The sequence below is a fragment of the Trichoplax adhaerens genome, genomic scaffold (assembly GCF_000150275.1).
Source record: "Trichoplax adhaerens TRIADscaffold_7 genomic scaffold, whole genome shotgun sequence".
Taxonomy (NCBI): domain Eukaryota; kingdom Metazoa; phylum Placozoa; class Uniplacotomia; order Trichoplacea; family Trichoplacidae; genus Trichoplax; species Trichoplax adhaerens.
Window position 1 is genome coordinate 1047353 of NW_002060949.1, and position 14300 is coordinate 1061652.

Sequence of the window (14300 nt, forward strand, 5' to 3'; positions counted from 1 at the left end):
TTGATGTAACAATAATGAGCCAAGATGATACCGAAATTTTTTCTATTCGTATATCTCAAAGCATACAATTCATCTCATCAGTAGAAATAGAGCTATTATAATTACGCGTATGTGCGTTTCTAATCCAGTCATAACCATGATTTGTAGATGTGTTGTTTATACTCTCGTTACCCAGCTTATTAAGCTGATAAGCAAGCTTTGAAAGAGCTGATTTATTCTATTATTTCTTGTTCCGTTTCTGTAATAAAATGAGAATATCTCATATTTATTTGTATACGATTGAATTTCTGATAACTTTAGTTGTTTTTTCATTGCCAATTAATTGCGTACATTTCGTACTGTTGAGTAATAGTTCTAAGGCGCTCCCTAAATGATTTGAACATGCATTGCTGATCCTGCATTACATAATGCTATATAGCCATGGCATGTACGAGTATTTATTAATTTTAAACCTTGAAAATCAATCTTAAATTGCTAGATCATATCTTACTTGTTTTAGTTTTATAAATAACGAAATTTAACAATATAAAAGACTCGCAGGTACAGATTTTGTTAGCAATTCTATTCACTAAAATCGTTCTCAACATCTTTATATCATTAAGCAACACGTACATTACGTAAGTATTTATGAACACTTTATTAGATGAAAACCTCTGATAGTAATAAGTTAGCACAGTCTAACCAGGCCTAACCTTATTCTGATTTAACTCTACTGTCAAATTTAATTATATAACTAAATAGATAGATTGCTCAGATGCAATTTTCTTATGATCATTGTTATCTTACTCATAAAATATTTTGAAACGCTTGTTTATTATGGTTATTGGACGGAATTAATACATTACTTTTTGTCCGTTTCCCTTTGAAGAAGTAACAGCCTATCTTCAATGCTAAAAGTCAACAAAAGTACCATAGAAAATTGTATTTATTTATTCGAATGAATATTGATGGCAACATATAACAATATTTTGGAAATAATATCACTTGCCTAATTATATGGAAGTAAGATACCCATTAATAATCATTGCTTCATTTAGTTGTAGTAAGGAAGCAAAATTGTCATCTAGCAAGTGTTTATTTAGTTAAATAATTTTCTGGTTTTTAAAGGTAAATGATTGAATCGGTACCGGGTTGTAAATATGCTATCGTCAAGCCACTGGAAAGGTATAAAAGTTGACCAATTACCTGATTTCATTAGTGTTACTCGTTGAGACTTTCTGATAGAGTAGAAAACACAACGTGAAACAACAAGTTATCCGCTGGTCATGATAAAAGTTATAGCGTTAATCTTATTGAGCCTTGCAGCTGTTCAAAACGGTGAGAAAAATTCATCAGACAGGAATTACTAAATGTTTAATTCACTAAAACTTTTTGATACTTGTTAATCTAAATTAAATAAGCGTATATTAAAATCATATGTACTATGCTGATGATAACTTACTATTCATTATCAGCATAATTTATTAACCTAGATTAAATTAGCGTTAGAACGATTCAAAAATTTATTTTATTACCCCTTACCTGTCTGTCTCAAATCAGCCCTCCATCATTTATTGCATTTACGTATATTTATACCACAAAGAAGGCATTAGTAAATTAACACTAGTTATTCTTAGGAGCTACGCTTCAGTAGCAAATATAAGCTTATGGTAGCCTCATTCTTCTTGTAAAATATCGTAACAAATCATAGACGAAATAGTATCGCATAAATAAAGAAATAACAATGCTATACCTACAATTTATTTAAGTTCAATTTTGATGATTTATAAATGACTAACTATATTGCTTAATTATATCTTTACATAAGAAGTTGCTGTTTGTATGTTTTTTCACGATTTATGTAGCTGCTACCACTATCCACAAGGATACCAATATCCTTAAGCCAGGATACTTGTATTCCTATGAATATGAGGGAGATACAGCTAGTGGTATATACGCAACAAGCGACAAATTCGCTGGATTAATGTTCAAGGCTAAAGCAAATATTGGCATTCCTAGCAATAACTTGCGAAAAACTTATCTAAAGGTAAATCTATGTAATAAGCCATATCAATATTAATAGCAATAATAATTATTGTTATCTTCTTTCATACTATTTTCTATATTAACTTTGTTATTCCATTTGCAATATCGTCTACAGTTTATGCTATTGATCTTGCTGGTCATACGCACATCAATGAAATCTTTCTTATTTCTTAATTAATTTATTTATTAAACAATAGCAGGAGTTTACACTCACTGTGGTCCTTATTTAATAAAATATGAATAAATTTAACTTATAAGTATCGAGATAGTATTGATTTTTAGGGCATTACATTAATTAAATTATGGTAATTTTACTATGAGAATTGATTGTACTAATTATAGCATAACTATCTCTATATTACGTTAACCGTATAAATGAATTAAGCTTGTCTTCTATTTCCATAACTGAATATAGTTAGAACGTATGCAAGTCTTCTCCTTTAATGGTACATGGCCGCAATCAAGTAGCAGTCAGTACCAACCCGTTAAAGTCTCCGACACATTTTTAAAGCATATTCATCAACCGGTCACCTTCGATTATGAAAATGGCCGTGTAGGCAATATATATGCTCAACGTGATGAAACTGATGAAGCCATTAATATCAAGCGTGGTGTTATAAATTTGTTCCATCTTCCAGGTTTAAAATCTATCCAAAAACACCCTCAAATTGTGCGCGATCTTGAGGTAGAAAAATTGCTGTAGCCGTAGTTATCATAAACTAAAGCGAACTTGTCACGATTATTTCTATATGAGTATATCAAAAAAATTCATTTTTGTACTAGAGACAAGCAAGTAGTTGTATATAACAATATTCTCAATGCTCATTAAAATAGGAGGGAATTGAAGGCAAATGTGAATCAATTTATCATGTTCAAGAGTCTAGTCCTCAAAATTGGATCATCGTTAAAGCAAGAAATATGAATAATTGTTCGTGTTGCCCAAGTCGTCAACGATCTATTTGGAATTTACGAAATCAATCTTGTGAAACTCAGGTTTGCTTATTAACTGCGATAGTAAGGATGATCCTCAATGGTATATATTGTTTTTATAACCCTTCATACTTTCAATGTCCAGCAGTCTAAATTCTTGAGATCCAATGTTGTCACGAGATATCAATTAAACAGTCAAAACAAACCGCAGTATGATATCGAAGCCGTAGAAACGGAAGCTAGCCATGTTTTCAGTCCATTCCGTGGAGATAAGGGCAGTGCCATGACAGTAATCAGGTTAATTTTCGGCAATTAGCTTTAACTTAAATCAGATTTTAAAGTCATAAATAATCTGAAAATTTATCCAATTTCAACCCTGATGGTAATATAGGCAAAAGCTAAAACGAACAAGTCAGAAACAGCAAAGCATTCCATTGCCAGGTAAGAGGGTAAAAAAGGCGATTAGTCATCACCTGTGTTTGTTATGCTTAAAATAGTTAAAAATTAGCCGTGAGCCTTTCAAATTCGTGAAGGCATGAATCAAAGTTGCACTGAATGATATAGGAAACTTAGTGTCAAGAGGCCCCATCGGTTTTCAATTTTGGCCATTGTCAATCACTGATAATCCAGCTGAACCAAATCTTAATGCAAAAGAAGAGGTAAAATTTAATGTTAGATAACAAGGAAGATTTGATAGTACCTATTCATTTTATAAGTATATATCGTTACCTTCTATTTGAATACTTTTATCACTCAACTAGGCCTTGAAAATGCTAGAAAAGATTGCTGCAAAGTCGGAGAGTGAAGGAACTGATCCAATACCGTACTATTTTATTCATTTAATCAATGCATTGAGAGGATTAAGCCAGACAGAATTGCGTAATATATACCAAAATCGTATTAGAAATCCCAAAGAAAGGTAATAATTACCATAAAATATCCAATTATGGAAATCTATTTCATCATGAAGAAACTTAGGATATTCACTAGTGGAATGTAATACGATCACACAGTAGTTAAAAGAATGAAACTAAGATTGTTCATAAAATCGCTGGTGTCAACAAATACCAAATTATCGTTTCTTTTCTACTTTTACGAGCCGTAAAGAGTACATGTAGTGTATCTAGCATGCTTGTTCGTTTCATCATGGAGTGATATAGAGGAATAGAATATCCATAAAATTGATTGCAATATCACATATAGCTAACTAGGTACATTATGGATTGCTCAAAATCTTTCGTACTTTCTACAACTTAATCTATCACTTGGAATCCACTAGTGGAGATTTTTAAAATAGTTAAACCTTTATGAATAAATTTCATATTCTTACTCAAAAAATATCGATACTATAGATAGCTTACGGTCTAGCATGGCCACATAACGAGAACGATTACCTTATCGTAGAAATTAAATTCGCATTTGATAAAACTAGTAATAGTCTACTTAAGTTTTGTCGTAGAATTACATATAGATACAATATTGAAAGATGGTAGTAAATTAATTATTTTAGTCGGTTAGCTTCAATCTTCATACTTTAGTCATAATATACACGTCTATTAAATTTGAAGCTCTATATTATGTTATAAAAATAATACTAATCGCTTTAATCTGTTAATTGAATTTTCCATATTTTTGGCAATAATATGCATTAAATTATAGAACTTATGTCATTCTATAGAATACTACTCTCATTCTTAGTGTCAAATATCTATCTATACTATACGCTATCATTTACATTTATATTGATTATTCTAGGCAATGGCTACTTGATGCTTTAACTAGTATCGGTAATTCGGAATCGATGGTTCTTCTTGGCCAATTGATTAGTAGTAAGATACTTTCTGAAAAGGATGCTCCTCACATTTTTATTCGTATACCAATGGCTCAAAATGTAACAGAACCCATGGTAGAATCGCTTTTAGTAAGTTCCCAAGCGACCTATACTTTAATGTAGCGATGATCTTTAATAAAAATGGTCTATAATTAACACATTTATAGAATTATTATTAGACTTCACTCAATTTATCAATTCTTAAGGAAAATAACATAAATAAACCTAATTTCAACATAGACTGTCTGCAAATTACCTGAAGTCAGGAATAGTATAGCTATGCATCGATCTTGCTGGTTGGCTTACGGTTCAAGTATTTTCAAGATGTGCAACTCCACGTATAACTGGAAAAATTGTCCCACAAAATATGTCCAAGTCTTGCATACCTCGTTGAATAAAGTAACTAGCAATAAAGACAAATTATTGTGCTTGAAAGCAATTGGTAATGCTGGTTCACCATCGAGCTTACCTGTTTTAGCTCAAAAAATCAATCAAACATCGCTCAGTCAAGATGAACGAGTGGCTGCCATTTACGCTATGAGAAGAATAGCTATCATAGAGCCTAAAGAGGTTTAAGTATAAAGCCAATATAAATTTGTATAGCAATTACAATTCACCTTACTTCTATCAAACTGCAATTAAGACTGTTCTTTGTTTACAATATTCATTCCCTAATTATAATCATTTTAACTTAACGTTCAAAATTGAATTCTAGAACAATTACACTATGGTAGTTAGTGTTATAGCTTCAACTACAGTACTATCGCGATTGCATTTTATAAGTAGCCTTAACAATTTAACGAAATGTAACAGTGTAGGTTGCAGCACCCGTCTCTGTAGATTTAATTTATTAGGCTGAAATAATATATTTGATATGAATCCCTGATAATATACATTCTTTTTTTCTGTTATCATCACTTTTTATAGCAAAACTAAAGTAGCGAATATTAAATGTTGTCCAATGAATGGATATATTCCATTCAATCATGATCACAATCTTAGATTGCTAAGTCAGTAATAGTGATCAAGATCATTTTAAATAATATTAGGTTATCTCGACTCTTTTACCGATCCATCTCAGCCATAGCGAAAATACGGAAATCCGAATTGCTTCTGTTGTTGTCATCTTTGATACTAAACCTAGTTTAGCAGTCTTGGAATTAGTTGCTGATGGTGTTCGAAAGGAAATGGATCAACAAGTAGCTAGCTTTGTATATTCTCATCTAGTTGCCGTCTCAAGCAACAAATTGAAATGTTCACAAGAACTGTAAGTTCTTAATAATTAATAAGTGTATAGCTTTTAGTATTTTATGTCAAAGAATTTCATCTAAATTTCCTGGAATTGATCATAAAATTGAATAATTTGATAAAATTAATTGAATCTAAATTATAGTTAATCTATCGAGTACGGTAATTTTTCTGATATCATATATTAAGTACTACCATCATGAGGTATAATGATTAAAAGTAAACATTTGATAAATATATAGGTATTTACTATAGGTTATTTATGATTCTACTCGTCTGCCAAGTAATATGTTTAATTCCCTTACTATTGTACCCTCCGTAGTCCCACTTGTTCGCCCCTACCACTAACCTAAACTTTTATTAAAGATGTCAGCAAAATACGATAAATAATATTATAACTACAATTATATCGTTAATTTAGCTCTTTAGTCTCTATAAATTTTCATTTAATGAGCAAAAGATTATTTATTGAAAAGAGAGAAATCTCTAATTGTTTGTTGCGTATATTAGAGCTTCAAATGCCTATCTGGTGCTGAAGACCCTTAAACCTATTGGTAATATGTTCCAAAGTCGATCCTACCTGGTTTCCGCTTATTCTAGTATGTAGTTCTTCAAAATTCGAAATTTTAGACTTAACTATCTCGGGTTACTTTGCTAGCCAATGCCACAAAATTGCTTGATAGCAAAATCATTCAATCAGAAAATAATTGGATGCTCGACAATCTTTAATCTGACTGCCATCATTTGCTATAGAAATTTTGAAGATGGGTTCTGCTATCGATGTTAAAATGATCTACGATTCCAAAACGAAAGAACCAAGAAGTGTTTGCGTTAAATTTATATCCGATGCACTAAGCTATACCACCAGTACTATGGAGGTTCGTTAGTCCATTCTAAGATGAATGAATATTTCTATTTACAATAAAAAAATAATCAATTCTGGAGATACCATAGTTTCGGTAATTCCAAATACCTATTTCTAAACTGCAGTCAAAAAAATCGATCATGAGATTAATTGATTCACTTTAAAAATAAAAACAAGAATAATATCTCTATCTATAATACAGACAAATTCTAAGGTTCGCTGATAAATTTCTAAATGAACAGGCAATAATACTGCTTAAGTTGCCGTAGTTCTTGGATTCCTGTTTAAATTATAACTGAATTTCACCTATAAAGCTATCCAGCAAAGGAGATTATATTTCATCGAAACAATTAACTAGTTTTAAATTTCTACTCTTGACCTAACAGATCGGCAGTTCTATGCACGGCTATACCTCGTTGATGTCTTATCCTAATGGAAGTCTTCCAATGTTACTAAGAGATCTCCAATCAAATACTGGAACAATCTTTGAAAAAGCAAGTTAAACTTTATAAAATTATTCAATTACGGTTGCTTCTCTTTACAAGATTTAACTTTCCACTGTTTATGAACCTTGATCAATCAATATCCGCTATTCTTGTTAATTTTATCTATTTTAACTGTTTAACAATTGTTTAGCTTTCTAAATTCATAACCAAGATAAGCAATGTCAACAGTACCTTTTACTTGAAATATTTCGGGGATGAAGTGTACTTTGATACTTTTAATTCGACGAGCATCATTGAGATTATTAGCCAATTGCAACGTCAATCTAAGTCGGTTAGTTCTTGGACAGATGGAAGTTTGTGGATGGAAAATGGGCATTCTATTCCAACTCAAATTGGGCTTCCACTCCATGTTAATATTACTGGTGTCGAGGCTAGATATATGAATGCTTCATTATCATTGAATTTCAAGCAGTTACTGAATGCCTTGGGTAGCAAGAAAATTAGTTGGAATTGCTCCTTTACTCACAAGTTCGAAAGTTTTCTTTACAAATGATTTTTTTGCATTTAAATGGAGTAAAATGTATTGTGTTTAAGGCGGCATAATGAAAGCCCGAGAAAATTAAAGCTATGTAGAGTTTTTATATAGTTTATCCTTTAATTAAGTAATTTCTTAATTGGTTACTGATTTGTTAGAATAATGATAAAGAGTATTACTCTTGAAGATTCTTGCCCTATCGATATCATACACTATCGCTATTACATTAGCTATCCTTAAATACTACCTTTCCGATTATCAAGTAAACCATGACAGTGAGCTTTAGCATTGAAGATTCTTCACATATAGCTACCAATAACCATCATATTGTTTAGCGGTTCTTTAATCCTAATTGTCGATAGATTAACAAGTTGTTAGAATAATGATAGAGAGTATTACTACCACGAACTCTTCTTATGTAAACTACCAAGAGATAGTATTATCGCTCGTACCTAAATCATACGCTTTTTTGATAGATTGCAAAGTGATTGCGATAATAATAGAGAGCAATACTACTAAAAATTCTTTTATCGTACGATGACATGATTTCTAGCTAGCGTTATAACATTTTTCGTACCTTAATTCAGTACTTTCTTGAGGGATTACAAGGTTGTTAGGATAATGAAGGAGTAATGTTGTTACTACCAATACTTATTATTAAACAAGCTTGCAGCAGATACTTATAGATTATCGCTCATGCTTACTTATGTAGGCTAATGGAACTGCTTTTTATCCTAGATCAACTGATTTATTGTATGGTTCTATGGGCTTAGTCAGTTCTGCCATATCCTCTGGTATTAAAATCAAATCTAGAGTATCTCATGAAGTCAGCCTGATATTCAGAACCACTGCCGATATAAGTACTGGAGAATTTGATATCTACCTTCAGCCATATCAACAAGAAAAAACTTTGGTAAAACATAGGTATGTTAGCATATCTGATAGACAACCACAGAATGTTATTCTTAAATTTTTAATGTGTTTTTAATTCGGAATGGAAGCAACCTTAGCAATCTTCCTGATACTACCATTCGGTCACATAAGTATATCTTATAACTAATCATTTCCCTCTTGCTCTTCGCAATTTAATCACTTTACGTAGCTTGAATATTTACAACTATGTCAGAGTACAAGCTCAGCAGCCTAGATATACTTCTATAACCGAAAGTAAACTATTAAATCCAACTAAGGTATGAATTTGATTCTTATTCAATTTAGTTCGATAATTTTCTCCATTTCTTGGAGCTTTAGATAACAATTTTTGATCTGTCTTACCTTTGAGAGCACCAGTTACTGTAGTGCTATTGAAAATTTAATTCAATTATAGTAAACGATATCTTAGCATAATAATATCATTTCAAAAATACGTTACCAACTTAGTACATTATACATTATTTTTCTTGCTATTGCTTAAAATACTCGTGCTAATTCTATCCTATGATACTACTCTAATCGCTGCAGCTTATATAGCGTGAACAGATTGAGTAGATTTCAAACAAACTCCTTAATCGTGGGAATTGCGTATATTTAATAGCTTTAAATGATACCTTTAGCGTAACATCAAATATCTTAAAACCCTTACAGTTCCCCGCATCATGCTATGAAATTAGTCCGGACGGCAGAAAACTCTGTCTTGAAGCATTGTACTACCGGCCTACTAGAAATTCTCCTTGGTTGCCATTTACAGGACCGATGCAATCACGCATTTGGATCAAACCTAGTAGCGAGCCTCGGCCGATACATATTTCTTATCGACATCTCCCAAGTTCTGATAAAATGATTCGAAAATCTATGCTTGCAGTTCAATTCCTATCCAGATATCAGCGAGAGCTGCATATTAAATATGATGGACACACTCAAATGGCTAGTTATCGCCTTACTGCTTCCGATCGTAGCCAAGGTGGAAAGCAAATAACAGTTGGCTGTGTTATGATTCAATTTCCTGTTAATATGTCTATGCCACTCTCTATCCATATGGGATATAATTGCTCGTATGATCAAGTAGTTATAGCTTGTAATAAACAACAAAATTCAACCGTTTTTCAAGTCAGTGGAAAAACCATAGGTACTACACTATACGTCAACAAAATTAGCGATATGATGGCACCGTACACGCCAACCGATTTAGCAGTTATCACCAGGTAAGCAACAGTAATCAAATTTTTAAAATTATAACTTAGCAATGAATTCCAAAATTTGACTTTTACCTGTACGCTATGGTTAGAAGCAAGCTTGGACTATCGTGATGATCGCTATCGTTTACTAAAACAGTCTATTATTACTAACGAGATATCTAGCGAAATGTCTGTTATATTTTGTGTAATAAGTACAGTACATTTCATGAGATGAATTTGCCACTGACTCCTTATGGCAATAATTCGATATAGTTTTTCAGTTCTGCACTTTACATATGATTACACTTTGCGCTATCACACACATAATTGCTTTCCAGCTCTAAGTATTGGTTGCTCTCACAGGGTGTAATTATATAATTATTATAGTAAGTTTTAAGTCCGCCTTTTACGTTGATATAAAGCTATAATAATACAAATACTACAATTAGATTTTCATAACAATATTATAAAGTGTTATGAAAATGTTGATATTTGATAGTATATTTAACACTATATGTAAAAAATACCGCAGTTTGTATCTAACGGTATATCTAACAATATCACACAACGTTAAGAGATTCTATGACACATTCATACACGTACAATATTAAAAATGTTAAAATAGCTATGTGTACATTTCTATTCCATTTAATTTCGCTCGATCGTATATATAAGTGACATTAGTGGCTATCTAGTGTTTAATATAGCAAGGCAAAGGTGGAATAGTACAAATGTTACAAATTTTGCCTAGCTCGGTCTTATCCTGTAACATAAATTTGAAAAATCACGATAATTGGCATCATTTACTAAAGTAATTCCAATTTTAAATTAGATACTTTATGATATACGCCTACGTATAAATATTAGTCAACATCAGGTTCTTTGGTATCTGAGTACATGAAATTTATACGTATTCTGTAAAATCGAAGATAGCTATGGCTACTTTTCTATTTCATCAGACTCTACACGATAGCAATATACGAATATAATTGTAAATATTTGGTACTTAGCGATCTGTTTAGCTAGATAACGATATAATATTGCTATTAATGATAATTTAGAATGTACGCAAACATATTCATTTCTCTACTATTCAGGAATTATACCAATAGGTACTATCCAACCGTGGATATTGCCACTGATGCTTTTACTCCGCAACAGTTTACACTAACAGCTAGAGCTATATTAACAATGGATTATACCGATAAACAAACCAATAAACCATCGTCACCAATACAGGAGTCAAAACGAGGCGGTAAGATGAATATCTTTTGCTCAACATTAAAATTAATCTGTATCCAGGGCAAAGAATCCAATAATTTTAGTCTGAACTCTTTGTAAAATTTATCATGATCGTATCGCCGACTTTTCCTCCAATTTTCTTATATTTTATTAGCTACCTGCTTGGTTGACATTGGCACCGTAAAAACCTTTAATAATGCGACATATCACTATTTAAATCCTGGAGATTGTCCTTTAACCTTAGCTACTGACTGCTCTGGAAACGGTAGATTTACTATCAGTGAAGAATTAAACGGAGTTCAAAAAATTGTTAAATTGACTTTTAGTACCCATGTGATAATATTGAAGCCCAATCGTGTTGTTTTGGTCGATAACGAAAAGGTTATAGTGAATACTAATCGACCCTATAATGATCCATCAAGGTTATTCACTATCACTTTGAGGAAAGAGCCAGTTCACACCTACGTTATTGTTAATGTCAAAAATCACTTTATCGTAACTTATGGTGAGATATCGGTAAGTTATGGTAAAATTTGATAGAACGATATTTATTAAAGACTTTTTTATTAACAGTTAATATGCTAAATAGTTAAGTAGATTGACACTAGAACCTATCCTATTTTTCGTCGATCATATAGACTAAGATTACCTATACTGCAAAACCATCTTATCCCGTTTGCGGCATGTGTGGCTATGCAACACAACCCAAAGGATTAAATGCAGGTTATAATGCTATTAAAGAATGGATCCAACCTAGTGCATCATGTCATGGAGGTTTGTGATAAAAAATTGAGATGCATATAATACAAGATAAAATGTACGATATACTGTATCGCTATTATAGTATCAGTAATATATTGGTCAGTCTGATGTGGAGATAAAAATTTTGAATGAAGGTTTTCTTGTTCCGTTACATGGCTAGGTTGCCCATTGAAACTTACGCCTAAAGTGGCTAAGGTTGGCAGTCAAGTCTGCTTTACATCTCGTCCAACTTTAAAATGCAAACCAGGCTGTACTCCAACGGGAAGTCTTGCAGTTCCACATCATTTATTTTGTCCTGATGCAGTGGCTGAAAAGGACTTAACTAAGCAGTATATCTCAAACCAACAGACATTTAATTATGAGCTCCTACGTACTAGCTCAACAAGAGTAGTTCCGACTATTATTTCGGAAGATTACAAATGTCAGTGTTCACCTCTGTGTGATTTGATGCATTAATTTACGTTGATCTACTAGTATTATGGTTAATTGCTCTGCTCAGTAGAATGATACCTTTGTGTTGTCTTTCGTAGGATTTAATTTGTTAGTAAACTGTGATAACGCTTGAAGTACTGAAATGATTAACAGATAAAATTAGCACTTTCTGCATAAGTAATGATGACTTACTTCATCTCATTTAATAAAATGCTATTTTCGTTTTGCAATCCATCACATGATTACAATTGATTGTGGCAAATACGAATTTGCATAGGGTATGAAGATGTAACGTATTTAGAGTTACTTTTCAATCTTTTTATTATTGAATTGCCATCTACGGGTATATCATCGAAGAGTCTGGAATATTAGTATAACAGTAGCACTGTACCATGCACATAACAATCAATGGCTAGCTACTATAAAGCATTAAATACAAATATCCAACTGTAGAAAATTTACCTATCCACTCTATAGTACTGTACAATTAGAGTGACGAATTTACAAATGTGCAAAAGTATAATACAATCTATATACAGTACTACAGTATGCAAGTACCGATGCAGTACTATTAATATAAGTATATAACGCTACAGAAATATGGCCTTTGCATAATTTCAAAGTTATGATCGCATTTGCTTTCAATTCGATATTAGTAACATGGTTCAAATATCGTTTGATGAAGATCTATCGTTTCATACAGCCAGATAGTCATTGTATCTGGATTTGAGGATAAATCCGCCATCTTCAGAGCTCGGATTATTACTTGATCCTTGGTTATATGTAATATTTCACCAATAGCCATGACATATGATCCTAAGTAAGGAACAAATCGATTAAATTTTGTTGTAAGCACATTGATGAATTTATTAAATGTTAATTCATTGTATAGTATTATTTACATTTACATTTATTTATCATATGGTCACAATTCAATGACTATTATGTTGGTAATTTACGATTTAAAATGATGATATCGCTTTAATTCACAATGGATTATAGACTTGTTGATATAAAATCGTTCCGATTGTTTAAGCGTTAGCATAAAGTAGACTTTACCTACAGCGCAGCATAACTCGGAATAAGACTGAAGTATCAGGCACAAAAAGGTAGACGATTTTTACTGTATCCAATATAACTTTACAACAGTGTTTTGCCACTTGAAGCAAAAGTATACATGTACTTGCTCCTTAAACTCGATATTCACCGTCTGAGTAAAGAGCATCTGTACTCTTGCAATTAACCCTAGCTTGGTATTTTTTTTACCTTTATGGGCCAGTTATCATCTACTGCACGTGCATAGTACAACGGGCACAACGTATATCAGTATCCACTTATTCATATATCAACTTGCCTACTTTAATTTTTTGATCGCTTAAAATTCTTTTGACCTGACATATCTTGGCTCTACCTGTACCATCATCTAATAAGAGTGCATCACCATCATCTTGCCATTCTAATAAGTCACCTTGTAGCCAAATACAACGCAGTGGCAGAGATTGTTGATTGCACCTTTTCAAGGCTAATTGCAAGCGTTGAGCTCCAAGACCGGCACGAATAATCTGACTGATGAAAAACTTAACTGACGGTTGAGACAAAATGGAATTGCTGCCATATTTACTACCCGTTGCAGTAGTCATTTTAGCCACATAAGCTCAGCACTGATTTGCAGCCTAGGCTAGAGTTTATACTTTCTAATCCAACAGAGCTCCACAGCCTGCTGCCATTTAGCTTCATTGGCAGCTCTAGCTATTAAGCAATCAACGAGGCTTGCATCAGCCTTCGTTGTTGTTACCCATATGAACTTCTATCGAGATTCTGCCTCAAATGTATGTTACAGTATGAGCAATTGAGCGTGAATTGCGCATGT

The 14300-nt window shown here is 32.3% G+C and overlaps 2 protein-coding genes across 2 annotated transcripts; one reads left to right on the forward strand and one right to left on the reverse strand.

The window, feature by feature from the left end:
• Window positions 1–1139: 1139 nt before the first annotated feature.
• TRIADDRAFT_57880 (uncharacterized protein) lies at window positions 1140–12454 on the forward strand (the record flags this gene model as incomplete). Its single annotated transcript, XM_002113907.1, has 21 exons — window positions 1140–1164; window positions 1845–2026; window positions 2441–2710; window positions 2860–3018; window positions 3101–3252; window positions 3347–3396; window positions 3520–3614; window positions 3717–3874; window positions 4711–4876; window positions 5027–5356; window positions 5836–6053; window positions 6545–6633; window positions 6788–6912; window positions 7536–7676; window positions 8593–8804; window positions 8983–9070; window positions 9465–10021; window positions 11092–11249; window positions 11391–11752; window positions 11875–12010; window positions 12159–12454. 21 exons carry the CDS (start codon window positions 1140–1142, stop codon window positions 12452–12454), a joined length of 3969 nt encoding a protein of 1322 aa, XP_002113943.1.
• Window positions 12455–13082: 628 nt separating this feature from the next.
• TRIADDRAFT_57881 (uncharacterized protein) lies at window positions 13083–14070 on the reverse strand (the record flags this gene model as incomplete). The annotated part of the gene is made up of 2 exons (XM_002114223.1): window positions 13083–13246; window positions 13842–14070. 2 exons carry the CDS (start codon window positions 14068–14070, stop codon window positions 13083–13085), a joined length of 393 nt encoding a protein of 130 aa, XP_002114259.1.
• Between the last annotated feature and the right edge of the window lie 230 nt (window positions 14071–14300).